At 37.8% G+C, this 25,897-nt stretch overlaps 3 protein-coding genes and 1 long non-coding RNA gene across 7 annotated transcripts in view; 2 read left to right on the top strand and 2 right to left on the bottom strand.

Moving 5' to 3' along the window:
* The window catches only part of LOC146480908 (uncharacterized), a 42,335-nt gene extending 34,102 nt beyond the window's left edge, over nt 1-8,233 (bottom strand). Inside the window, exons 1-6 of one of the 3 annotated variants that reach the window (XM_085109245.1) lie at nt 8,100-8,233; nt 4,897-5,067; nt 4,133-4,438; nt 2,734-2,915; nt 1,622-1,747; nt 739-966 (exon numbers count right to left, since the gene is read on the bottom strand). In XM_085109245.1, the coding sequence (XP_084965371.1) occupies nt 739-966; nt 1,622-1,747; nt 2,734-2,915; nt 4,133-4,349 (753 nt within the window). In that variant the 5' untranslated portion in view covers nt 4,350-4,438; nt 4,897-5,067; nt 8,100-8,233. Of the gene's footprint in view, nt 1-738; nt 967-1,621; nt 1,748-2,733; nt 2,916-4,132; nt 4,439-4,896; nt 5,068-6,871; nt 7,181-8,099 lie in introns of those variants that run through there. The other 2 variants (XM_085109244.1, XM_085109243.1) reach the window with 2 other exon arrangements.
* LOC146480907 (large ribosomal subunit protein P1-like) lies at nt 7,218-9,312 on the top strand. Of its 2 annotated transcripts, XM_085109279.1 has the most exons (3): nt 7,218-7,433; nt 8,166-8,427; nt 9,233-9,312. In XM_085109279.1, the coding sequence occupies exons 1-3, from the start codon at nt 7,362-7,364 to the stop codon at nt 9,244-9,246; spliced, it is 348 nt and encodes a 115-aa protein (XP_084965405.1). In that variant the 5' UTR covers nt 7,218-7,361; the 3' UTR covers nt 9,247-9,312. The 2 variants fall into 2 exon arrangements, with proteins under 2 accessions (XP_084965405.1, XP_084965406.1); XM_085109280.1 differs by lacking the exon at nt 9,233-9,312 and having other exon boundaries at nt 8,166-8,456.
* On the bottom strand, nt 9,307-25,887 carry LOC146480905 (tubulin epsilon chain-like). The gene is made up of 10 exons (XM_085109250.1): nt 25,778-25,887; nt 25,664-25,683; nt 25,196-25,249; nt 24,226-24,278; nt 23,686-23,752; nt 22,927-23,042; nt 21,707-21,828; nt 20,456-20,582; nt 18,508-18,568; nt 9,307-10,767 (listed from the first exon to the last, which is right to left on the bottom strand). Exons 1-10 carry the CDS (start codon nt 25,800-25,802, stop codon nt 9,952-9,954), a joined length of 1,461 nt encoding a protein of 486 aa, XP_084965376.1. The 5' UTR covers nt 25,803-25,887; the 3' UTR covers nt 9,307-9,951.
* LOC146480906 (uncharacterized) lies at nt 12,100-17,315 on the top strand. Its single transcript, XR_014864652.1, has 3 exons — nt 12,100-12,352; nt 15,223-15,379; nt 15,744-17,315. It is a non-coding gene; the product is annotated as an uncharacterized LOC146480906 (long non-coding RNA).
* Nucleotides 25,888-25,897: the final 10 nt, after the last annotated feature.

The raw sequence follows: 25,897 nt of genomic DNA, 5'->3' as shown, positions 1-25,897 counted from the left end.
GCGAACTATTTTTAGTTGGAGTTCATGCCTGGTTCGCTTTAGAGACAAATGTATGGAAAGTTGAAAACATGACTAGACGCTTTCTCGCACAGCTGCATCCCTCCAAATTTTTTCTTAAAATCCTTTTCCTAGTACCAAAAGTTTCCAATGCATGAATTTTTCAGAAGTGATGTTTTATGAAAATTATTTGACATCGGATTTCCATACAAACACTGTTATTTCAAGCGTGTTTGCCTACTCATCAAAATGGCGTCGAAAACCGTGATAAGGCCTATGGCGGACCAAACAACTGAGATTTCAACGGGGCTAACGTGAAATTACACAAGGGTGGCACGCTAGGTCTGGTACAAGTAGAAATGTGTCAGGCGTTTCAAACTCTTCGTTGCAACAATGTTGCGACGACTCGTTCTTTAGTATCTTGTTGTTCGTGTTTTCTGCTATAAAAGGACCTGCGAAAGAACTTAGATTATCATTTATTTTAGGTGAGAAATATGTGAACAAAATATTTCTACTCTTTTCAGGGTCTGAGAGCACTGAAGTGTCACCGAACGTTCGAATCGCGTGAACTACCGATCAAAAGGACCCCTGCAGAAGACTTTCTTAAGTTCAACCCCCCCTCCCGCCTGGATTTCCAGAGTCTTTGACCCCCCCTCCCGCGAGAATTTCCAGAATCCCATCCGTCGGGGAGGTGTGGATTTTTTCTGGAACAACCAAATAATATTTATGAAACATTGTCACCTGTGGGGCAATATCCATCAGATCCTCTGGTAAAGCATTCAAGCAGTCACCGGACACAATTTTTGTAAAACCATGGTCCACAGCAAACACTTGAGCCTGTAAGCTCCCATCCTTTGCATGCCCAGTCAAAAGAACTTGTGCCCTGTAGGAGTCTTTGTGACCTCCAATAACTTCAGATACACAAACGAATGTGCCAGGTTCTGGTATGGCAGTCAGGGATATCTGCTCCTAAAACACCCAACATCAATCAATCAATCAATCAATCGATCGGCCCTCTAAAATCTAAACACACCATAAAGTTGACTCTAAGCATTGCATTTTCATTGTAATAAATTCATTGCAACCTGAGAGAATGCATGTGTTAAACAACAGACAGGTATGGCAGTTGGAGGTTTCTATTCCTTAAACACCCAATATCAATCAGTCAACCAAAACATTAATTTTATTTAAGATCAAAACTCTGATCACCCCGTAAAGTTGACTCCACGCATTTCATTTACATTGAAATAAATTCATTACAACCTAAGAGAAGGAATGTGTAATACAACAGGCTTCTTAAAAATTATATGCATGATTAAATTAATGATTTACTAATAATAATCAAAGATTAGGGAGTCTGTTCGATGATCTCAATTCCAGGCTCTCTCTGTCCTTTGCCAAGTTGGTGATGATGTCATCTGCCCCTGCAAAATCTGGGGGAATGCCAGATACGCGTCCCAAGATCCATTCATTCATGGCAATCAACGTTGTCGCATACAATCTCGACTCCAATCTGCATTAGGAGTGTGTTCTTTCTAAGTTGGATGCCAATAATTGGCATCCAACTTAGAAATGTACCACTTACACAACTAAAATCAGGAAACAAGTAAGACTAAATGTTTACCTGTGACAGAAGCCTCCTATTGATTGTTTCAATTTTCTCAGTTAGTGGTTTTCCTCCGACATGAGCCCAGAAATGACAGGCATCAATCACTTCTGTCACACAAATATCAGCCCAACGCTCTCCATCCTTAAAAAGTAAAATATTGTAACATTTATTAACTATTTCTTGGATTTTATAAATTCAGTTACAGGCATAGGCCTTATCACGGTTTTCGACGCCATTTTGACGAGTAGGCAAACAGGCTTGAAATAACAGTGTTTGTATGGAAATCCGATGTCAAATAATTTTCATAAAACATCGCTTCTGAAAAATGCGTGAATTGGAAACTTTTGGCTGTAGGAAAAGGATTTTAAGGAAAAAATTGGAGGGATCTAGCTGTGCCAGAAAGCGTCCAGTCGTGTTTTGAACTTTCCATACATTTGTCTGTATAGCGGCAAAAAAATGCAGGGAAATGTATGGAAAGTTCAAAACACGACTGGACGCTTTCTGGCACAGCTACATCCCTCCAATTTTTTTCTTAAAATCATTTTCCTAGTGCCAAAAGTTTCCAATTCATGAATTTTTCAGAAACAATGTTTCACAAAAATTATTTGACATCGGATTTCCATACAAACACTGTTATTTCAAGCCTGTTTGCCTACTCGTCAAAATCGCGTCGAAAACCATGATAAAAAAATGAAACACTAATTTAACTACTGACACCTCTTCCCAGATCACTCTGCATCGGTGCAGATTTTGGCGCAAAATTTCAGAACCATGATGTGAGGTATGTTCAGACGGATATTGTGGCAAACGCTCTTGATCATCAGAATAAATTTACATAGATCTACATATTGCATGCAGCTCTGAATCATTCTTAGCAATGATAAATTTAAACAATAATAATAATAATTTATACACTGGCATAAATCAAGTCCTAAAGTAAGTATAGAATCACTAGAGCATAACAGTGCTTATATCTCAACCCCCAATTGTAATGAGATGCCGATTTATGCTGATTTTGCTGATTTAGGCATTTCTTTTCACGCTCTTTCTGAACATTTCAACAAATCCCATAAATTTCCACATTCTACTACTTATAGTGTCACACTCTAGGACTCCATTGCATGTACCTTCGGTTTGACATATTTTCCTTGATCCTCTGCATCATCTAAATTGTTCACAGACATATCCGGCCACATAAGCTGGCTCTTAATCAACTCATCACTGATTCTCACATCCTGATAGTTCATTGTAGTGTCGTATAAATCAACGCTGTATATTCTGTTCACTTCAGTAACGCCACTCACAAGACCTGCATAGGAAAAATAAAGCTGTTTTTCAACAGACTTCCATCTTGTGGTCCAAGAAAATAAACAAAAAATAAAACTGAAAAATATAGCATGATGCCGAAATGGTTAGCCCAGCTTGGAATTAGTTATGATCTGAAGGTGGGTGGGTCAAGCCTTCTCCTTTCTGTCATTAGACTTGATTTCTGCTTCTTTCTCAGGTCTGGGACTGTAATTCTTGAGAGGGGAGTGAGTGGGGGGGGGGGGGGGGGGCAACATGGAAAAGAAAGGGTGGGACCATCACAAAAACCCATGAGAGGGTGCTTGTGGAGGGGACATCCTCATGAAAATGGAAAGGCAGGGGTCTAGCGAGTTGAGGTGGGTGCAAATCAGGGGGTGTGAACATGGGAGAGAAGAGAAGGAAGGATGAAAGAAGTATTTATAAGAATGGTGGGAAACAGGGGAAATATGAGAAAATCCAATAACAAATGTAATATTTTAGCATCATGGAAACAGCACAAATCGAGAGTGAAGTACTACTAGCCAAAAACAGATCAGAAAAGAAATCTTTTGTTCGCACCCTATATAACACCTGAAGAGGGTTGGTAGAGATGATGATGGTAACAGCACAAAGGAGGAGGAGTAACTAGGGTCCTGATAGTGCCCAACACCTTAATTCTCCTGACAATACCTCTGCTCAAACAAACATTAAGGTCAGGAGAATTAAGGAAATGGTCACTAAAGATGAAACATTTGACTTGATTTTTAAAATGAATCCTTCGAACTTATACTAAAGAAAGGGAAATCTCCACATTGATATAAGAGACCTATAGATTCTAGTATGAGTACGACCACGACTTCTAAGTTTTTCCAATAGACAAAGAGTGCACGAGAGTGCGCTGGTGTCATTTTGGCAGAAAAACAAAATATAGCTGTTGTCATTTTACTACAAATTTTAATGAGAATGACGTAGAGGCAAAAACAAGTCCTCAAAATGTAGGTGATCTTGTTGTTTAGGGATCGTGAAAGAGCTTAGCTATCATTATTCAAAACAACTGCATCAAGATTGTCGCTCACAAATAAAATGAAGTTTCCTGGGATAGAAATTTACTTCGCTAAAAACTTGAAGTCAAATCTTGTATGAATCGGAGTCGTTCTCCTACCAGAATCGGAAGGTCTATTGTCAAGAGTGAGGGAAGCAGGAAGCCTTTCTAGAGAGAACCCCACACAGCTCTCTTCTTACCAGTTCTGATCAAGTTCACTGCCTTTTCCCTCAGTGTACTTAGAGACATCTCCGTCACTTTTCCAACAAGTTTCTTCTGGAAGGTTAAATCATGAAAAAGAGCATTTGCCTCTCTTGAACACTGATACACAGACTGGCAACAGTTACTGTGGGAACCATTAGTGTTGAACATGTCGCACAATTTGACCAGATGTTTGATTGTTCCTGCGCTGACCATTTCAGCCTGGCATGATGGATTCTGATGGCTGATATTTTGAAGTACAGCAGCAGCTTGCTCATGAGCAAGGAATCTCCAATGGATGTCTTCTGAAGGACACAATTGGACATAAAAGATAAACATTGAATTGGCAAACTGATCTGACAAAACTTCACCAGTTTGACACCAAACTTCTATTTCTACACAGTTAATCAACAAAACCAAAGGCCAGGGTACTTAAGTGCAATAGAAACAAAAAAGAATATTACATAAAAAGTACAGCGATGCAACTCTAATAACTAACTTCCTCAAGGGGGAAGAATAAAGAACATTAAAATTTTACAATTTGTTTGTGACACTGATATTTGGTATGCAAAAAAGTATTTTGAATAATTATTGTATACTGTCCTTATTGACCTGATTTTTTGCAACTTTCTTTATCTACTTTCAATTCTTTATTCTCATATTATTCTTATATTCATACTATGGCATGCATTTGGTGTTAGAAAACTGGCATCCAAAATCCAAATGAGCACCCTCCCCTCCCCCCTTTCTGCTCATGCATCACCTATCTCATCTGACGGCAACTCTACTGGATCACAGAGCTTCAGAAGCGAGGTGAGTCCACCCCGTCCAATAATCTTAGCCTTGACTTTGCCATTTCCATCAGCAAGAATCCTGAGCGCAGCTGCACAAAATGTGCCCAGACTCCAAGGTATGCTTCTGATGTCACACAGTCCTGAAAAGAAACAGGTAAAGGGTATGAATTCTCACCAGTATACCAATAATTCTATTAAAATTAAAACCGATCAGCCTCCAAATCAATATCAGCTTCAGATCGCATGAAACTAAGCTGAAAAAGCACACCAGCCGGACACTAGCTAGATGCTGAACAAATGTGTAGTTCCAGAAAAAAAAAAAAAAAAAACATACCAACCCCATGGAAGGTCATCAGAAATTCCTAGTGGGAGAGGGGTCTTGCAAGTCAAAATTTTAGAAGAGAAGTATGAAGCTAAACTGGAATTTCCTCATGGGAGGGAGGCGCAAACCATGGGGAGAATATGGATATTTTCTTGAACGGCACAATACAAATAACTCAGACCAGTGCTGAGCTCACACCATGGTGACATGTGTAACAATGAACTCTTTTCGATTCAGACTGCTCTAAATTTCCTGGTGTTTTGATTTACTTGACCTTTTTGCTGTACTGCACCATCACGGCTCAGCAGAGGTATTAAATTATTTTGCACTGGTGTCGTGCAAACTAAATTGTATTGGTTTATCAGTCAATCAATTATTTTATTTGTCTATTTCAAAGTAATAAATATACATGAAACATCATAGATAGAGGATATTTACACTGCGGTGCGAAGATATGAATTTTACTTTTACCAAATTTATATCTTCAAGCCACCATGTAATTTTCTGTTTTATAATATATAGACAACTCTATTGCTGGCTCTTTTTCACCAACTGCTTGCACAAACAACCATAAAAATGCAGGAAATAATGTCATCGATATCCTTACTGGTGAGGATATGGGTCCTGGATCTATGTTCATATGTAGTGGTGTATTTTCCAGTAAAACACTCGCGTCCGATCTATATAATAAATTAAATGATACTTGGTCTGCTTTGCTAGTTCTTTAATAGCCTATACATAGGAACACTATTATCTGCTGTTTTATTAAAGACTGGGTGCAGTACTGTATCATTTTAACTTCATGATCAAAGTCAACACCAAAATTCAATTAAATTTCCCCTGAAAAGGCACTTAATGTTAACTTTGTGTCCTAACTGTATTGCAACACACTAAAATAATATTGTTGCAAAAGCTTTCAAACGTCTACAATCCGTTCAAATCTGAAGTGTTCAAAGGTCGTCGGAACATCTTCGGACATTTTCAGCAACGTTCGGATATTTCCGGATATAGTCGGGAATCTTCAGAAGTGGCTGGAATGTTTTCGGAAATCCTGGTCACAACAAGGCAAAAATCTCACGCATTTGACTCAGAAAAAGTTGGCTGGTATACATTGGTTCGTGGTGGATTTTGTTGGTAATCATGTGTTAAAGAACAACTCCTCCAGATTTGTGAGTCAGGCGTGAGAAATTCTCCTTGATGCATTAGATCAATGTCTTGTCTGCAGGCGTGAGACTCACACATAATGCATGAGAGTTGGCAGGTATAGTTGGCACTCGATTTTTTTCCCTAGGGGTTAGAGTAAGCGGTGTTCTGTATAAACAATGCTTGTTGACCTTGCAATACCGGTGGTCACCTTAATTTTCCTGGAAATAGGGTATTTGGGAGAGGTTTGACTGGTTATGCTCTTGGAACTTCAATTATCTCTATTATACCCTAAGATTCGCTTGTCCTAATTCCTTTTATATTCTGTTTGCAATATTTTGTGGCTTGGTATCACAAAGAGCTTTTGTATTAAAATCAAACATTGAAGTGGATCCAATCAAATCACATCAAACTGGCCGGATAAAACACCAATAAAAATAAATCAAAAGTGATTTTGTTAATGTCTAGCTCTGACTCACCAATTATAAGCTCTACGGATCCTTCGGCCACAAATTCCTTCCTCTTCTCAGGGTATTTTAGCGATTCGTATATGATTGCTTTCAAGGCCGCTACAGTGTCATCGTACTGCGGCATAGCCGTCCTGAGGCCGAGAGTATTCGAGCGGTTAAAGTAACTCGAAACTATCCGCTATGGCAAGAAATAAGACACTTACAAAGGCTGATCCGACAGAAAACATAAAATCTTACTCTCGCCACGACCTTCAATGAAAGAATCTACATATTCTGTGAGTTTTGAAATCCTGTGCTTTCGCGGGTGACCCGACCGCGTGTCGCGCACAATCCCATAATTCCTAGCGAACTCCAATACTCTTTCCTCTCTTATCTCGTCACTGAAGGTGTAGAGTTCTCACTCAGAGCTAAGGCCTTGCATCCGCTTGAATCGTTTCATCAAGGCAACCTACATCCGTATTTCTTGGCGAAATAGAAACATAAGAAACTAAAGAACGAAATGGCATCAACTTCTGAACTCGCTTGTGTGTACAGCGCTCTCATTCTCCACGACGATGGTGTCGCCATCACGGTAGGTGATGAAAATCAAAATGGCGGAATACTTAAAAAATATGTTATTATGTACTTTATGTGGCTGTGATGATACTACACCTCTGACATATGACTGTAAAAGGGTGATTCCATTTTAGAATCTGAGCCGCTCCTTAACTGGTGTACATTAAAATTTAAAAAAAATTGCCTATAATCGACGAAAGGTTTGCACGTGCTGGCAGTAGCGACATTGTAGGTTGCTTATCAATGAATTTAGTCAGGGAAAAAATGGTTGTTTGGATATAAATTAAGCTAAGGCATCGATTTATTGAATGGCGAATCCTTTGTTATATAAGACAAGTCAATAATATATATATGGCTATCTGCACAAAATATTTTCACCTCATGTGAATTCTCGGGAAACAATATGAATTTATCTGATTTCTCTTGTCCCTGGCTCTTTGGTCCAGGACAAGCCAAATTCAAAACAAGCTCTCCTTGCATACAATCAAACTCTCTTGTGTGAACATCAATGGGACAGACCAGACTGAAGTCTCTGACTATACCATCAACCCCCACCAAAAAAAAGTAACAGTAAAATTTGATGGTTCTCTTTAAATTCTTTAAGTAATTTAAACTAATGATCCCAAAAGGTAACGGTTTCCTTCAAACACAAGTTGATTCCCTGCCTTTGATTATAACATACCCCAAGCTGTGCATCAAGGCAGTGTAATCAATTTTTTTAATTGTCAGTGTTGATAATATTCAACAGGCTGAGAAGATTGAAAAGCTGATCAAGGCTGCCAAAGTTGACGTGGAACCCTTCTGGCCAAGTCTCTTTGCCAAAGCCCTTGAAGGACACAATCTCGACAGTCTGATCCAGGCTGCTGGTGCTCCTGGTGCCGGCGGTGCTGCTCCAGCAGCTGGTGGAGCTGCTCCTGCTGCCGGCGGTGCTGCTGAGACTAAGGAAGAAGAAAAGAAGGAGGAAAAGAAGGAGGAAGAAGAAGAAGAGTCAGATGATGACATGGGATTTGGTGAGTTCAACTGAACATTTATACTTAAGGACAGCACCTACTTTTGTTACTGTGCATACATTCTGCACATCTTCAGATACTTGGGTTTCTTATGGGTGGTACCTACTAAGACAGGGACATTTTTGCCCGGTTTAAAACTATGCCGAGAAAGCACAATTTTGCAAGTGCTCTTGGTATTTAAGAAGATGCACATTTGAAGCTGGGCAAAAAATATGAAATGGTCCGTTATTATTCCAAAAGACATCTTGAGAAGGCGAGTGTGTACCTTAAGGCATATCAAAGTGACTATTTTGTTAGAAATAACAACATGATAAGCTTTTGCATCAAATGCGTGATGCAGTTATGAGTCATATGGGCCTGTATTGATTTGACTATGTTACTGCGTGATGCAGTTCTAGTCAAAGACCTCACCATAGAGTCTCCAGTAGCTCAGTGGTTAAAGCATCCGACTAGATCACAGAGGGTCGTGGGTTCAAATCCCATCTAGAGCTAAGATTTTTTTTCCGAGTTTCCAGTTGATGCAAAAGCTTATCATGTCGTTATTTCTAACAAAACACTCACTTTGGCATTGTTTGTTCTGTTGCATTTGACAATGGTCTTTCAATAAGAGTAACAAATGTGGCTGTGATGATACTACACCTCTGATATATGATCAGCGAAGGTGATTCCACTTCAGAATCCGAGTTGCTAAAGTACTACTGATGAAATGTAAAATCATCATAGTTGCATTCACCCAAGGTGAATGAATCTTACCAATAAAATTTTGTGGGACACTTATCTTAACCTTCTTTTGTTTTTCTTGCAGGATTGTTTGACTAGAGTGGACGTTGTTGCTGCAGCATAGAGAAGTTGAAACAAAATAATAAAAGAAACAATGGAAATAAATGTTGGTCTGGTTTATTTTTTTTTAATGGACTTCTGCAAATACGTAATATTCTATGGATGTGAATGGGTTTTGCATTGAACGGGCATTTACCCTGCTTAGTTTTCCAGGCTCTTTTCCACGTAAAATATAATTTTATCTGTGCCAATCAGTGAGCACAAAAACATACTTTTTTCGTTGGGTCCAGAATGTTCCAATGACTTTTTGAAACCTGAATGATTTGAACAAAAAACTTCATGCAGTCTCTGTATCAATGATTGAACCTCCAAGGTCTTGAGGGGTTTGAAAAAAATGAATACCATTGTTTTACCCACCCCCAACCCTTTGCTTAACACAACAGAATGGAAATTGTTGTCATTTGAACTGTCAGCAGAAATTATTGACCATTATTGTCAACAAGAGTACAAAGATAGAAGAAATCTGCCTTTCTTGTTCTTTGTATACAGATGAATTGGGCTCTGAGGTCTGATTAATTACTTGAAACATCTCTATGTCCTAATCTATCACTAGCATTTTCCTTGTTTATACCCATGTTGCAAAATTCATCTGAGAAATATTGCATACAACATTGTCAATATGTTGTTGTGAGTGTCTTGCTGAAGCTCCCAGATTGGTTAAAGACCCTTGAGGTGCAGATTTCCTCAGGCAATTGTTAATCTCTGAATGTCCTCCACAGTCCTACCCATTTGTGCTTCAAGGGTCTCATACTCGTTAATCAGAGTGTTGAGTGACTCGATACTGCTATCAAACTGTGCAACTTCCATGCCATCGATGTGAGTATAATGATGAACATGAGCCTTGCGTTTGTAAAGCTTCATAAAGCGGTCCTTGAGGTCCTGAAATGTATGTCTGATACAAGTGTTGTTTGCCAGAGCTAGTAGTGAGTAAGGATGGCCGACTGGTGGTACAGAACACAATCCTGTTTTCCAACCCTCTTGGTTCCAGTGTATAAAGTGTAAAGTTGGTTTTAACCTCTCAATATTCCTCCTGATGTCAGAAATTTCAACATTACCTCTCAACATTAAAGCACATGCCAGGTACAAGCTGTGTTTTGGATCAGCTTTTATAAGTTGATGATCTTTTGAGAAAGCATCTGTGAACATTTGATCAAGCCTTCTGGGAGGCAGGTTGACATCAGTGAGAGAGTACAGTGGTGTTTGACTGGAAACAAGGTAGTGGATCTTGGGAAATGGCACCAAATTCATGGTTATTTCATTCAAGTCCACATTTAAGGATCCTTCAAATCGTGCAGAGCTTGTCATGTTCAAGATCAGATTAGCAGCGATGTTATTCATGTTATCAAAGGGCTTTTCTGGTCCTTTTTCAACACCACCATCCCCTGATGTGATGGCGCTACTGGCTTTGACACGTGATTGGCTGTTTGAAGGGTACACCTTTTTACCAGTCTTGGATGGTGGAAGGGCACTTGAAACTTTGTTGCATATGTCCATCAAGGCCTGGAAAATGGAATATAAGATTAATATTGCAGAATAAGAATTTGAGAAAAAGAATGCCAAGTAAAAAAGCCTGGAGTACGCTGTAGTGAAAGTCGGGAAAAATATGACATTTTGAGGTAGCAGTATAAGATGGGGAGAGGTGCAGTAATTTTGAAACAAGTGGAATGGCAGTCTGGCTGACAAATGTGGACATTAGAAAGTGGCGAGTTGATTTGAGGGCTGTTCAACGGATTGGTGTTTCTTGATGGATGGTTGCATGCAGGTGGTAAAATAGTGAGCCTACTAGACATGATGCTTGTGAAAATGGGAATGCTAGATATATATCATGTGTATAGTCCGTTTAAAATTATTGATGATGGAGGCATTACATGCTTATCTGATATCTAGGCATCAGTTGTCTGGTGCATAAAAATGGGGATACCAGGTGAGGCATCCCACTGTCAGAAGTGTGAACAGAACAGGTCTTTACTGCCAAATCTGTTTCTCTTGATGACAGACAAAGTAGAGTTGAGCGCCTGAGCTTTGCAGATAGCCCCATCAGAAATTCTGAGTGAACCACCTCTGTAATTTTCCAGTACCCTTTTCAGACCTGATTTCTAAAATGGTGAAAACTGACCAAAACGGCTCAAAAGCCATACCCTTTGGAGCCACACAAGCCTATTTAGCTTACTGAGGGGAGTACCCCCTCCCCCGCCCTGCCCCAACCCCCAAGAAGCAATTCAAGACTCGCAGGAAATATAAACGACCAACAAGAATAAAATGTCACAACCAACAACGTCGAAAATAACCACATTTTTAAGCGTTGAAAGCCGTAGAATATAGATGGTGGCTATGGAATTATACCCTATGTTTCAGTGAGCTGGATTCATTGGTAGAACAGTGACGCACTTGATTTTGTACATGCCGGCATGTACAGTACTTACTTTATAAATTAAAATTATGTGGATCACTCGTATAAAATTTGTAAGAAAAAAAGTCATGCACGAAAATGATAACGGCCCCCGGTTCCCAAAGAACTTGTCTTTATAGTAAACACGGTTCACGGGAAGAGCATAATTTTTTACGTAAATTGCAAGACTCTGAATACCATAACTATGTGAAATACTTGTTAAATGTTTCAAAGATTGCGTGACACGGCTTCATCCAGTGCTTTGAGGTTTGCGTTCACCGCTCTTTACTCAGGATTTTCTGTTATTTTGAGATCGTTTAGAAGAACGAATTAATCTTTATCAATCTCTCCATCAAGAAATTTCTAGTTTCACTGAAAGAGGCTGAAAAAAGCCCTTTCTCGTACCATCGGGTCTACCGTCGTACGTAAATGGCCTCTGCAACAATATGGCGTGACGCGTGACGTTCCAGATCCAGGTGCAGGTGGCTGAATTATACCGAGAAGACCCTGGGATGAAGTGGATTTTCCGTCGAGTTTGATCTGATACTTCAATGGTTGTTTACGTTATTTCAAACTGGGCAAATTGCATTTAAAATCCAAGGCGTTTTAGGCTTGCACTCGGATGAACAAGCTGCTCGCAATCAACCGCCTATTAACTAATCACTCGGAGGATTCACATTTGAAGGAAGAAAGCAGGTAGGACAGTCCCAGGGGGTGTTTGATATGGGTGAGCAGGGCGCGGCTGGCGGATATCGAAGCCAGTGATTTTTAAATCACTAAAATAATCGTTGATTCTTCCGAATGTTGCCTGTTGCCAAACAAAAACGAAAAAAAAAAAAAAAAAAACGGTGTTCTTTGAACAAAACTCCGAGGCGTCCGGTCCTCCATATATGAGCTTAAACAAAAATGGTTGTACAAACGAAACATTTACCCAATAACAATATTGATGGCTTATTGAAAGAACGAGGTTATTGACATTGGTCAAGGTCACACTTTAATACGCTTTTACTACAGATAAATGCTTTTACCATAGTAAAAGAGAGTAGACAAAAGTTAACTATGGTGAAGTGAGCATGTTGACTTAGACATTAGCCAGATAGCCTCTTGCCTCGGTCTGTCAATCAAATCGGCAATTTGATGACAAAAATAAATATGCTCTGGAAATTCTGCTCTTCTCGTTTTAATAACCGCTATCCGGAAAGTTAGAGGGTCTAGATTCATCACTTTGCACACATATTTTCTTCATAAGAGAAAGCAGGAGCTGATGACTGCTCTCATCTTGAGACGAGTTCAGCTGATTAAATTGAAGCTGTTTCCGCCATTTCTCAGGATATTTTCAGCCAAGTAGATATTACTCGAGCGTTACTCGTTGGATGTGAAGACTTCAAGAAAAAGCACGAATATTGAAATGACGCAAATATTTCAATACACATGCTACACAATTTCCGGAGCTCAAATGTACATTTACCATGGTAAAGTGAAAAAAAGTGGTAACACTTAAAAATTGTGTTTACCGTATAGTAAACTTCATTTGACTATGGTAAAAAATGCCCAAGTGTGACCTCAGCCATTGTATTTGCAGTAAATCATCTTCTTTAAATTACTTTAATCACTCGTGTATATACACAACTCGTTTTGACTCGTAACTTCGTATAGTTCAACAACTTGTAATCTTGTATCTCGTCGCAAACTAAAATCAAACATACATGTTCTATATGTCAATCTCTCATGTGGTCAATCATGCTGTGCTTAAAATAGACTGCAGTCGAACCTCCCGTAAGAGACCACCCATAATGTCAAGGATATGTGGTAAGAGACCACCCATAATGTCAAGGATATGTGGTCACTTACGGGAGGTGGTCGCTTACCAGAGGTCACACTAGAGGGGGTCTAAATATCGGGTAATATCAGATATGGTAATTGCGGAGACCTAACCCTTTTGCCAGTGCTTATCGAAACCCATAGTAATAACTTTTCTTAGCTACAAGTATGTTAAGACTGGTCCAAAATTATTCTAGGCAAAAAAAATCTTAGGGTCTATGTTGATTATTATTTGTATCTCACAAATTACAGCGATTGAGACAATTATTGTGAAAGAAACTTGACTCTTTTATTACTCCAGGTAGCGTTGTTAGATTTTTCAGAGAACGGAACATAAGCAAAAAGATAAGAAAGATAAAAGATAAGAGTTTTTTTTTTCTACAATGGATGCAATCTGATCAAATTTTATTTCAGTGTGAAGTATAGTGTATGTGTATTTCATCAATTGTTTCATTGCTATATCGGGAAACACTTCCGATAGCTTCGACTGTGAGATTTACAGCGTCTGCTGTAATGATGTGGCCAATATGTTACAGCGACACATTTTTCAATTTTAATTTGAGAGATACAGCCGATTGTGTGTCAAATGGTCGCTTACGGGAGGTTAAAAACAATTGAAGATTTTAAACAATCATCTCTTAGGCCCGGTTCAAATGTCGCATTTCACATGTGTCGAATATAACTCCTATTTTAGTCTACTAAAATAATTAACTGCGGCATTTGATTCAGACGTCGAATTTAATAGTGCCAAATTTAACTCCGTCCGCCTTCAATGTTTTTGTTTCCGTGCTACCAGTTGACGAATGCGGCTTGACTTTGCAGCAATATCTTCACTGCCAACAGCGTGCTGAAATTGCGCGGGTTGAGTTAAGTCAAGATGACTCATCTTGGCCTTCACTCAACCCGCCTCTTTTCATCGTTTCATTGAAGCACGTCTCACAATATGCCACAGATTTTCCCTCTTTCCACCCAGGAGTGTCCTTTTCATTTTCAAACACCGAGCGCCTCATGCAATAATAATTGCTACACGTCAAACAAGTATATTTTGTTTTTAAAAAGCACGAACTGCACATTCCTTCGCTTCCCGCCATTTTTTCAAAGTGCTGTTTATACTCTTCTGCGCATGGCATTTACGGATTGTGGTTACAAAATGAATAATAATAATTTACTATAATTTATGTATTATATTCGGCACATGTGAAATGTGACGTCTGAATCAAATGTCGAACTTAAGTCGAATATTTGACTGTTTCAGTCGCAGATTCGACATAAGTCGAATTTAATTCAAAACTGTCGAATTTAATTGATTCAAACGTCGCATTTCACATGCAGTTAATTCTCGAGTTTTATTCGGCACATGTGAAATGCGACGTTTGAACCGGGCCTAAAAGTGGTCGCTTACGAGAGGTGGTCGGCTACGAGAGGTTCCATCTATAGTGATTTGACTTGAAAACTCTTGGTGTTTTGGAAAAGTGGTCGCTTACGAGAGGTGGTCGCAAAGGGAGGTTCGACTGTATACATAAAAACAGTGTCTAGTTTCACTTATGTAAACAAGTTCAGTGTTACATGTTAAGCTATTGTCATGTGGAAGCGTGAGTGAATGTTTTTTACAGTATTTGAGTTTGATCATAAGCGATTTGCTTACGCATAAACAAACAAAAATTACATGTAGCTTTTAACATAAACTGATGCATTGAATGATGTGTAAGTAGAACTGCTTAAGCTTTAATACTTTTCTTTCTTAGTAAACAATCCCAAGTACAGCTTCACCAAGTGAGACCAAAAGAACAGCATAATTCAAACACAGCGGCGATTTAATACTAACTCTTCACGAACATGGCTTCTACGACTGAAGTTGACATAAAAGTTGAAGATGCACCAAACAAGAATGCTGACGAAGATGTAGGTTGTAATGGCTTAAAGTGCACCTAACTCCCCAATTTTATTTTCGCTTAAATAAATCTTTGCACCTGTTCGCAATGCATTGAGCCTTTTTGCGCCTTTTTTCAACCAAATCTTGACTTTTATAGTCTGTAAAAGTTACGAAATCTAGCCATCATCTGTCCCTTGACCGAGCTAGTAAGGGGTATGGGTCTATTCCTTACATGACGTCACAAATTGCTCTGCATGCATTTTTACAATGCAAATCAGTTTGTGACGTCAAGTAAGGAATAGACCCATGCCCCTTACTGGCTCGGTCATGGGACAGATGATGGCTAGATTTCGTAACCTGTGCCATAGTAATGCTTATTTTGAAATTGTGTAGGTGGAAGCTACAGAGAAGAAGGAGGATTCCAAAGGATTCTGTGGGCCAGATATGTGGTACTCTCCACGAGGGAAATCAATTCCCTGCATAATTTGTTTAATTCTGTTTTACATTGTTTTCTCTCCTTTCATTCTTGTGATTATAATTTTGACTTTCATATGTTACAAGTGTTACATGACTAATCCAAAGAGCTTTTAACTTCAAAAGTTAAAAAGGCACAAACAATGGGGATTTTCTCAGGTTTTCACTCTTGAGACTGTTACCCTTTTATAAACGTTAATAGTTTTGTTTTAGCCTGGGACTATATGTTAAACAAAGAAAGAGTGATGTAGAAAAGCCTTTTAGTTATAAAGAATTGCCATAAAATATTTCTTTAAAAAATCAAAGGCATTTTGACATTAGCTGAACGTCATTATCAAGTCAAGATATGGTGCCAAACTTTTAGTTTAGTTTTTTCTTACCTCACAGCTTTTTTTAATCACTTATTGTTCTTTTTAGTACTGCAACTTACAAACATATTTTGACTTGAGAATGATGTATTAATCAGTATATGACACAGGCATACTCTGAAAAAATTCTGAGTGCTCCTATCAGGAGTCGAGCCTAAGACCAAGTGATTACTAGTTTGGATGCTCTACCACTGAGCTACAGGAGACTCGTGGGAGCTAAGGCCATTAAACTAGGTTCATGGGACAAATATCCTGCATACTGCTAGGATTGGAATGTCAATGAGTGGCATATGCGCAATGGAAGTAATGTGTTGTAATGATATGATAATGATGTTAGGCTAACGTCGAAATGTTGTAGTTTTTTAGTTTTAAGAAATATTTTATTGCAATTTTTCATAGTTAAATTGTTTACGTTCATAGTTTATTGCTTTTTTTTTTTTCATTATTGTTAGTTTGTTTTAGCAGTTTTTGTGACTGTTTGGTAGTGACAGCTGAAGAGCCATGGCAGCTATATATGGATATGCTGTTAATAAACCATCACAATTATTAACTATGAAGATGCACGCTTGCTTATACAGTACACTGAAAAGTCCCTTGGACAAAAAGAGAAGCATATATTAAGTACATTCTTCAAGGTACTCAAGCAAACCAAAAAAAAAAAAAGATTACGACAAAATGTGAAGTCTGGCCATCCCAGCCGCCCTTAGTCAAAGACTTTTTTTAACAGATTTTTTTATGTATAAGAACTTTTAGTGAAAGATGGCTAGGGGCTCTCCTTGGATGATCCTTTGTAAGATTTCTTTTGATGTCCATCAATTCTGTAGCTCGCATTTTTGACTTTTCTCTTCCTTGAGTCAGGATGTATTTAAATCATAATAATCGCACACTGAAACTCAAAACCCTTGCACTTTTCCATCTCTTATAACTAACAATCTTTTAAAATTTGTTCAGAACTACTACTCTGCTCACTATCTCCTCACCACTCACTGTTTTTTGGAACATTCTATATTATTTACTGTATTTTATGAAACTGTTCTTGTTCAACTCACAATGTAACTACTGTAATCTTGTAAACGTATGAGGTGGTGGTGTAAATAAATAAAAAAATATATTATTCACAGTATTCCTACTTGGTGGCTCTAATTATTACCTGTGACTCCCCCAAGATTACAGAACAGCTACGATTTAAGACCTATTCAAGAAATGCTAATAAAACATTACAGTATATTAATTTGATTAACCGCCCACCTTCGATTAAGCGTCCACCTCGAACAAGCGCCCACCCTGAAAGCCCAAAAAGTTAATAAGCGCCGACCCTCGAATAAGCGCCCACCCCAACCCCTCCCAACAAAAAAAACATTTCTGTACTTGCCCAGTGGAAGTAAGAGGAGCGTCAGTTGTGTTACAAAATTGGTTTTAGATATGGTAGTCAATGAACTTTTATATTATTTATGTTAGATTTTGCACCTTTTTTGTCTTTTTGAAGCGAAATAAACTTGTTATCCTTTGTCTTGTTATTCTGTAAAACTGACCTCGCTTGCTGAAAATGTTGGGAATATAATAAGCGTCCACCCTCGAATAAGCGCCCACCCTCATCGGCCCAAAATTAAATAAGCGCCCAGGGCAGTTAATCGAATAAATTTATACGGTAACTACAATATATATTGAACTTACAAATTAATAAGTAATTAAAAATACAATATTCTTGACAACTCAAAAACCACCAGCTGCATGTTGGTTCAATAGTTTCTTTTCCGTTTTCAATTTTTTCGTTGCACAGCTAGTATGTTTGACCACTCACCGCCCTGCCATCACCATCACCATTATTATTAGTTCCACTTATCCACTACTTTTTTTCTTGAAAAATAGATTAAAAATCTACCTTACATTTTGCTTCCCTTTCCCTTTGACATGATAACACAAGCTTGTCCACAAACTTACAAATGTTTGGTTTAACAATAGAGTTCAGTTGGTTACTATAAGGTACATGTAAATTAGCCAACGTAATGAGATTCAAGTGCTGATTGACATTTCGAGATGCCATTAGCCCTTCGTCTGAGGCAATCAAGAAATTGTAGGTTGTATGCGGTTTACATAGTGAGCACTGGAGCTACGCTATTGATGGGAGCATGATTACAGGGAAAACAAGAATAAATTAGTCGAATGAAAATGCTTTGCATTCAACTGATCCCTTCAACCATGACATTACAATCCAATGTGGATTTGTCGTCATAGTGATGACTTAAGAGACCCACCTCTAAAATCGTCACCTGTGTGTATCTAAATTCTGATATGCCTCGGCATTACTCTAGTACCTGATTTTCTATTGGAAGGACACAGTCGGCATGTTCTGTCAGCTGGCACATGGCAAGAACACTAAAACAAAGATGCGAAATAAATATTAAGTTTGTCTCTCTGAAGTCAGGCACTTTTCATTTTGTAATCAGGGGTTCCACTTATCAGGATACTAAAAATTCCCTTACTTTTCACTGATCACAAACCAGTTTTCAAGGACATTGAAGACAAGTGCTTTAACAATACAAAGCCGATGACGAAGCCACAGAAATCAGTAAATGTCTTTGGAACAACGTTACCTTTCCCCAAACCTGGTGGCTAGCCCAAAATAAAATTCCCTCACTTTTCACTGACTTTGAAAAAATTTTTGTTTTTCCCTGAATTTTCCCTTCAACAGTGGCTACCCTTTGTAATCATCATCATCATCATCATCATCATCACCACAATCATAATTAATTAAATTATTACTTTTATCAATTTTATTGCGTTCGACGTGGGAAGAACGCTTCCTAATACGGATTTGAGTCAAGATTTTACGGGACTTATCGTGGATGGGTTGATGGATCCTGGGACGCACATCTGGTATCCCCAGCATAATTTTTTGCAGGGGCGGATGACATCACAAAGGAGAGAGAGCCCGGGATCGAGATCATCGAACGCACTTCCTAATCTTTGGTTATTACTAGTTGATAATTTATTATTCTATTGGTAAAAAACGTTCCCCATGTCATCCACTATGGCATTTTGAATGCAGTTTCATCGGACATGTCCCTCAGGCCACTTTTGAAGGGTTTTTACCAGAGCAAAGATGGTCTACTCCATGTGATTTTAAAAGCATTAAAAAGTCAAGTCTAGCTTATCATTCATTTCCAAGTTTCAGTTATTATTAATAATTAAATCCAAACCTGATCTGCCTCCCATGGAGAATAAGGAGTTTTAGTCTCTTACATCACTTGAAATCACTTGGAGAAACCATCTTTGCTCAGATCCAGTTTCCTTAGGGTAAGTAGGTTCTTAAGTAGGTTCGTAATTTCTATGAAGGGGATATACAAATGTAGTTGTTGATTACCAGAAAAATAATAAACTTGGGTTTGATCCTTAAATATACAGTATTTATTTACAACTGAGACATGCAAAAATTCAATACTTTTATTTGTAATTACAGTTTGGTACTTTCTTGTAAATTTTGCAATCTCAAAGTCAAACGCCTTGGTTAAAATGTTTATCATAATTTAACTGTTACCCACATTTACTGTATTTTCTCGATTAAATGCCCCCAGCGTTTATTTAAAATTCGGCAGTTTTGACCTGGCATTTTTTCGAGGCCGGCGTTTAATCGGGGTCCGGCGTTTAATAATGAAATGCGATTTTCAGCCATTTTTCCACATTGATTTATTATTACCGATCCTCGGAAACCTAGGGACAGTTTGTCAGTACTGGACAATTTTCCCCTGGATTACCCGAAGTTACAGTATTATGGTACCGTACATACGGCACGTGTACCCTGTCGCAATCAAGATTTGTATCACTAACAAACAGCACATAAACAATTTATGAATGATGTAGGAGCAAGTAAATGATATGAGTACAAAGTTCTAAGTTTATAAACGGTAATGTCACCAACGTCCTCCTCGTTTGTGTCAGTCACTGTGTGCAAATAATTTAAGTTTCAATTACATGCTAATACACGCCAGGACCCCAAACAAACGCCGGGACCCCGATTAAACGCACCCGGCGTTTATTAAAAATTGGCAGTTTTGACCTGGCATGCAAATTTCTGCCAGCAGGTTCTTAAACCACTGGGTTCTTTCACATGGGTTTAGTGTACCTGTTATAAGGTGATGTAAGCTTCAGGTTTCTTACACATATTTTCTAAAACCTTTTTTAAACTGGCCATCCCAAGGATCACCAAACACATTCTATTCTAACGAAAGCCTGAGTAAATATTGTGCCAGGGTGCAAACGTACCTGTTATAAGGTGATGTTATAACATCGTCGTCAGCTGATGGGTAAACAGCTGTGGTGAAGCGGTACACATCAGGATATTCATCTGCAAGAAGGTTTAACACTGATGTTCCCAAGCCAGAGCCAGTACCTTTGGACAATAAAAAGTTAGCAATTTATTTACAATTAGCAATAAATTTATTGAAGTGGTGCCTGGAAAAAAGCCCTAAGTGACTTCTGATAAATTGCTAGATTCTCCATTCAAATTTTATTGTATTCGCTTGTGAAACAAAAGGAGAATTTGACCTTACATCAAAAGTCACTTAGGGCCTTATTCCACGGACCCCTTTCGATTATAACTGTTAGGTAAGGTAAGGTAAACTTTATTTTGCCAGGATTCAGCAACGAGGGTGATATCCAGAGGGGCCCTGGAGTAAAAATATAAATATTAAAAATACAAGACATTGTAATAATTTAAAAATACAGAATGGAATTTAAAAATACAAGACATAAATTATTTAAAGATACAAGCAATTACTGTTGGTAACACATTGCTATTGTGATGTAGGATATTCTGACTGCTACAATGTAGCATTTACTTATTTCAAATTTGTAACTTACATCATTCAAATTCACATTGTAATGAACACTTGCAACTGATGATGATCGATGGTCAATCATACATGTCTTGCAAACTGTAAAAAGTTGTCAAGTTTCTCCGAATTCTAGTTTGTCTGCTTTTATCCAGGCTGTTTGATATTCTGACTGTATTTCTTTAAGACTCAAGATTTTTGTGTGTTTAATGCATCGCCAGTGTAGTGGTGGTTCCCCCCAAAATAAAATAATTTATTAGCCTTCTGGCACACAATCAATGTCAAAGTCAATAGTGTGTGAAAAATGGGGAAAGTTGAGGTTTTTTGCCAAAAACGTCATTATAAATACCAGTGTTTCTGATAACTTTCAAAGTCAGGAAGTCAATGAAGAATTTTGAGGGGTCAATAGTCGTGGTTCTCTCCAAATCTTCTTAAGTTCACCATTCATGTTGTCGGGTTAGGAATCCAGTTTTCTCTGGTACTTGACCTGAGACCCCTCTCTTTTCTGGAACACTAATAATGCCCCTCCTCCTTTAAGCCTTTGGCAATGGGCAGATGTTAGTTTTTGTGACCTTGGCATCTTGATCACACTTAAACGATGACGTATTAATTCATACCCCCTTACCAGCAGTCACGCAATTACCATATTTCCCTGTGTATAATGCAAACAGAAAACACTCACCGCCACCCATAGAATGAATGAGGAAGAAGCACTGCAGACAGTCACAGAGTTCAGCAGCGTGTCTGATCACTTCACTGATCTGTTCTCTGTACTGTTGTCCATACATCATGAATCCTGTTGCCCTGGTGGAGGTACAAAAAATATCAATACCTTTCCACAGTAGAAATTCCAATTTATTTTTATACTTTCCTCTAAAAAGTTTGGCTTTTGACAACCCCTAACCCTCAGAATTTGAATCAAATTGCTACAGGAAAGGTATCATGGATATTTTGTTGAACAGTATTTTGTACTCTAAGTTTTGAGCTCAAGGTCAACAGTTGCAGTCTGAACTCAGAAGTAAATTTTCCTGGACAAGACACTCATGGCTCATTTATTATTTTTAAGTCACTATACACAGACTAGCTTTATATTACCTTCCAATTAACCAACTACATGGGATTAGGCAACTTGCCACCTTCCAAAAAACCATCTCTAAGAAATCTTGGTTAAATTTGTTTTCATTAAAACACTGTGCTTATTTATTAATTAAAATCTTGCATGAGCGTCACCATCTTTCCTACCACCATAATCATCATCATCATCATCATCATCATCATCATCATCATCCATTATCACTATCACCATCCTCAATACCATAATCATGACCACCATGATCAAAATCATCATCATTATCACCAACAACTTGGTATCAAGATTCCAAGAGAGAACAACATTTTAATAAAATATACCATTTAATTGCCACATTGCAGACCGAATCAACTGAATTAAAGGGCTATAAATTCACAATCAATAAATAATCAAACTACAACTACTATAGGAACAATAAAAACATCTTGAATAACTATTCACATATTTGCTAGCGAATGAAATGAAGGAACCTGAATGCTGGGTCCAGCTTATTTGAAAGAAATTCTGAAATATCTTGCCAGACTTGCATGCCATATTGTAGTATAGGTCTTACTGTTGTCAAGTAATATAACAAGCAGTAGCACAGAAGTGGGTGGTTACCGCACTGACAGTTGGCCAATGAGGAGTGGATGCCACCTAAGTTCCACTACCATAGCTTGGTATTGAGGTATCTCCTTGACCAGCTGCCTTCACCCAGCTATTACAAGCCTGGCTGACCTGGCTATTTGGCTATTTCACCCTGCTTTCCTAAGTATGCAATGCACTTGTAGCAGGATGTTCATATGAGACAGTTCGATTGACAGTGAACTTACCAGTTATTTCCCGATCCTGACACATCAGTAAGTAGTTGCTGACAGTCAAATACGTCACGTAAAGGACCCTTGAGGATCTCATTAACAACACCTTCTTCCATGTCTATCATGACTGCCTGGAATAGAGACAATAATAATACTTTATTCATACAAATAATTATTACCAATTGAATAATAAATATTAACCATATATGAAAAGGAGGTAACAGAGGTTAGCCCCAAATAAAAAAAGAAAAAAGAAAAGAAAACCTAAATATAAACAAAGCATTTGTTTATGAAAAGGAAGGAAATATTTTGTCCAAATATGTTGCTGATAGAAATTTGGTAATGGTAACCAAAATGCTGTAACATCTTTGGGGTCACAAATTCCTCCTAGAATAACAATTATTAGCAAATGTTGTTGTGGTTAAAAATTTTGGGGGGTTTAAATTTCATTTTTGTTTTGCTTTGGACGGTGTTCATTACCATAATCCAAGACAAAATTGAATTGAATGACAAAGGGAAATAAACATCAAACTGGTTTGAAAACTTTTAAACCAAACAAAAAATTTGAACCACAGCGTATATAGTGCTGATTTCTGATAAGTTATTTATCGTTTTAAAAAGTCCCTATAGCTTCTAGAAAGATTCCTTACATGTACCTCTATTAGTCTAACTGCATTAATATGATTATGTTGTTAGCATTATGTTGTTAAATTAATATTAAATATTAAATTTATAAATCAAATGGAATGTTTTAAGAACAAAAACTATCCATACCCTAGCTTTCAGTGATTTGATCTTCTGCTTTGAGTTTCCCACTGGGATATCAACTGGATTCTTGTATCTAGAAAGGAAAGAGAGAATGAAAAAAATGACTCTTACTACCGATTTATTGAACTCAAATTTCAATTAATATGTAATGTTTATAACATGAACATGGATGTTTTTTTGGGTTTAAAACCACGAGGTACATGTACAGCCGAGTGGTTTAACATGTGATAAAGCATGTGTTGCAAGTTTTTTGAACGGCTTCAAAAACATTCCTGCAAAAGCGTGTGTGGATAGAGTTCATAACAATGATGCATTTGTGAAGGTTGAAAATTAGCATTCAAGAAAAACACCGCATACTAATGAGGAGTATTTTATCAGCTGATAAAACACTGCATACTAATAAGGAGGAGTTTTATCCGTATACAGTCACTGTACGTAATGTGTTATTGACCATGTGATAGGTGAATGGGCTTATGAATAATTAATGAGTTTTTGAATGTTAGAGAAATATGAAAGAACGGAGTAATTTAGATTTTTCCACCATACCTTGTATCAACATTGCGGAAGAAGCTACTAAGGGATTCATCATATATTCCATGCTAGAAACAGCAAGAAAAATATTTAATACACATTATACAATAAATCCTTCCTCTCCATCTTTGCAAGAAAAGGAGGTTAAAGGTACTTTAGGTGTGTGTAAGGCTTGGGCCATCTGGAAAACAATGTACAGATCTAAATGTTAGAGTTCAACATAAATTTTAACTAACACCAATACTAAAGCAAGTTTGAAATCTGTTTACTTAAAAATAAGTTTCTCACTGATGTTTTTTGGCTTCAGTATAATTATTCAATGAGAGTGCAAGTCTGAGCTTGTTCCCACCCATTTTGCCAAACCAGGTTTAACTAAACATGATGTTATTCTTTAGTTGGGCATACATTGTAGCCGGTGGGTATGTTAATGTAAACCTAGGTTGATGCTACCCTAGGTCCCAGGTAGGGTCTCCATTATACAAATTGGATTGGTTAGTAAGGTAGAGCTCATGCGGGTCAGGTTTTTTGTAAAAAAAAATACCAGCATACCAATAGAGCCCCAAACAACAATATCAGTGATCAGTCAATGCCCAACCATTCTCCAATTATTGAAGGTGCTGAGAGCATAACCGATCCAAATGACTTTTCAGATTGCTTTTTGCTGTTTTAGCTCAGATTCACTGGAGTTTTTGCACTGGCCTTGAATTTTCTCCAGAAAATGTTACTCTAATGTTTTGTCAGCTGCTTTGTGTTTCATTTTGTGATAAAAGCAAAAATTGTGCCCATTACCATACAAGGTCTTTGTAATTTGCACTTCCTTTTGCAATAAAAATGGAAATCCTACCCATAATCGTAGGTTTTTATTGCAAATAGAATCCCCTAAGGGCAGAGGGGTGAGGGGGGGGGAGGAAGTTGCAGGTTTGAATTTATCAGTGCGTAATCTCCAACCACAATACCCATCATCATAGCCCATAACAAATATTACCTTGTTAGTGCTGGCATGCTCTCTTAATGCCAAGTCCCAGAACCTACAGCCAATCTGTTTAAAAATAAAATCACGCCTTTTTAAATCTTTTTAAAGCAACAATAAGCTTACCATGTGTTTGTATCATTGGCCAGCTAAAAGTTGTGACAGTTAAATATTTAGTTGTTGATTAGATGGACTGATTATTAATTGCCAGTTTGTTTAAGTAAGATTTCACACATACATTTCACGATTCAAGAGCAAGTGCTGTAAAATTTAGACGCTGTGCGGAAATTTTTGCAATAAAAACTATAATATGAATTGACAATTCCAATATTTTGTTTCGTACAATAAGCTTATTGCTTAGCAATTCTAACATATGTAAGAACCTCACTCAAATCACAAATGTAAGATTCTGTTTGCGTAGTTTTTTTATGTGTGGCTCAGTGTACTGATTTTCTGCTAAACATTGAAAATGCAACAGCTTACCTGATTTCCACACTGCCCCACTGAAAAATCAGATAATGACAGCGAAAAAATGAATATTTTCATGTATACTGACAAATTTAAGCTTCAATTATTCACAAGATACCAAAAACCTACCTTGGACGACGATCGACTGCGTCATATTCAAGTTTAATATGTAGCTTCCTTACAAAAAATAAGAACGGAAGGCGCCATTTTGAAATTTCGCGCAAAAATCTGCACCTGCGCAGTAAACCA

The sequence above is a fragment of the Pavona decussata genome, unplaced genomic scaffold (assembly GCF_977016875.1).
Source record: "Pavona decussata unplaced genomic scaffold, jaPavDecu1.1 SCAFFOLD_52, whole genome shotgun sequence".
In the NCBI taxonomy this organism is placed as follows: domain Eukaryota; kingdom Metazoa; phylum Cnidaria; class Anthozoa; order Scleractinia; family Agariciidae; genus Pavona; species Pavona decussata.
The sequence above is the reverse complement of the archived record's forward strand: the minus strand, read 5'-3'. Positions and strand labels throughout refer to the sequence as shown.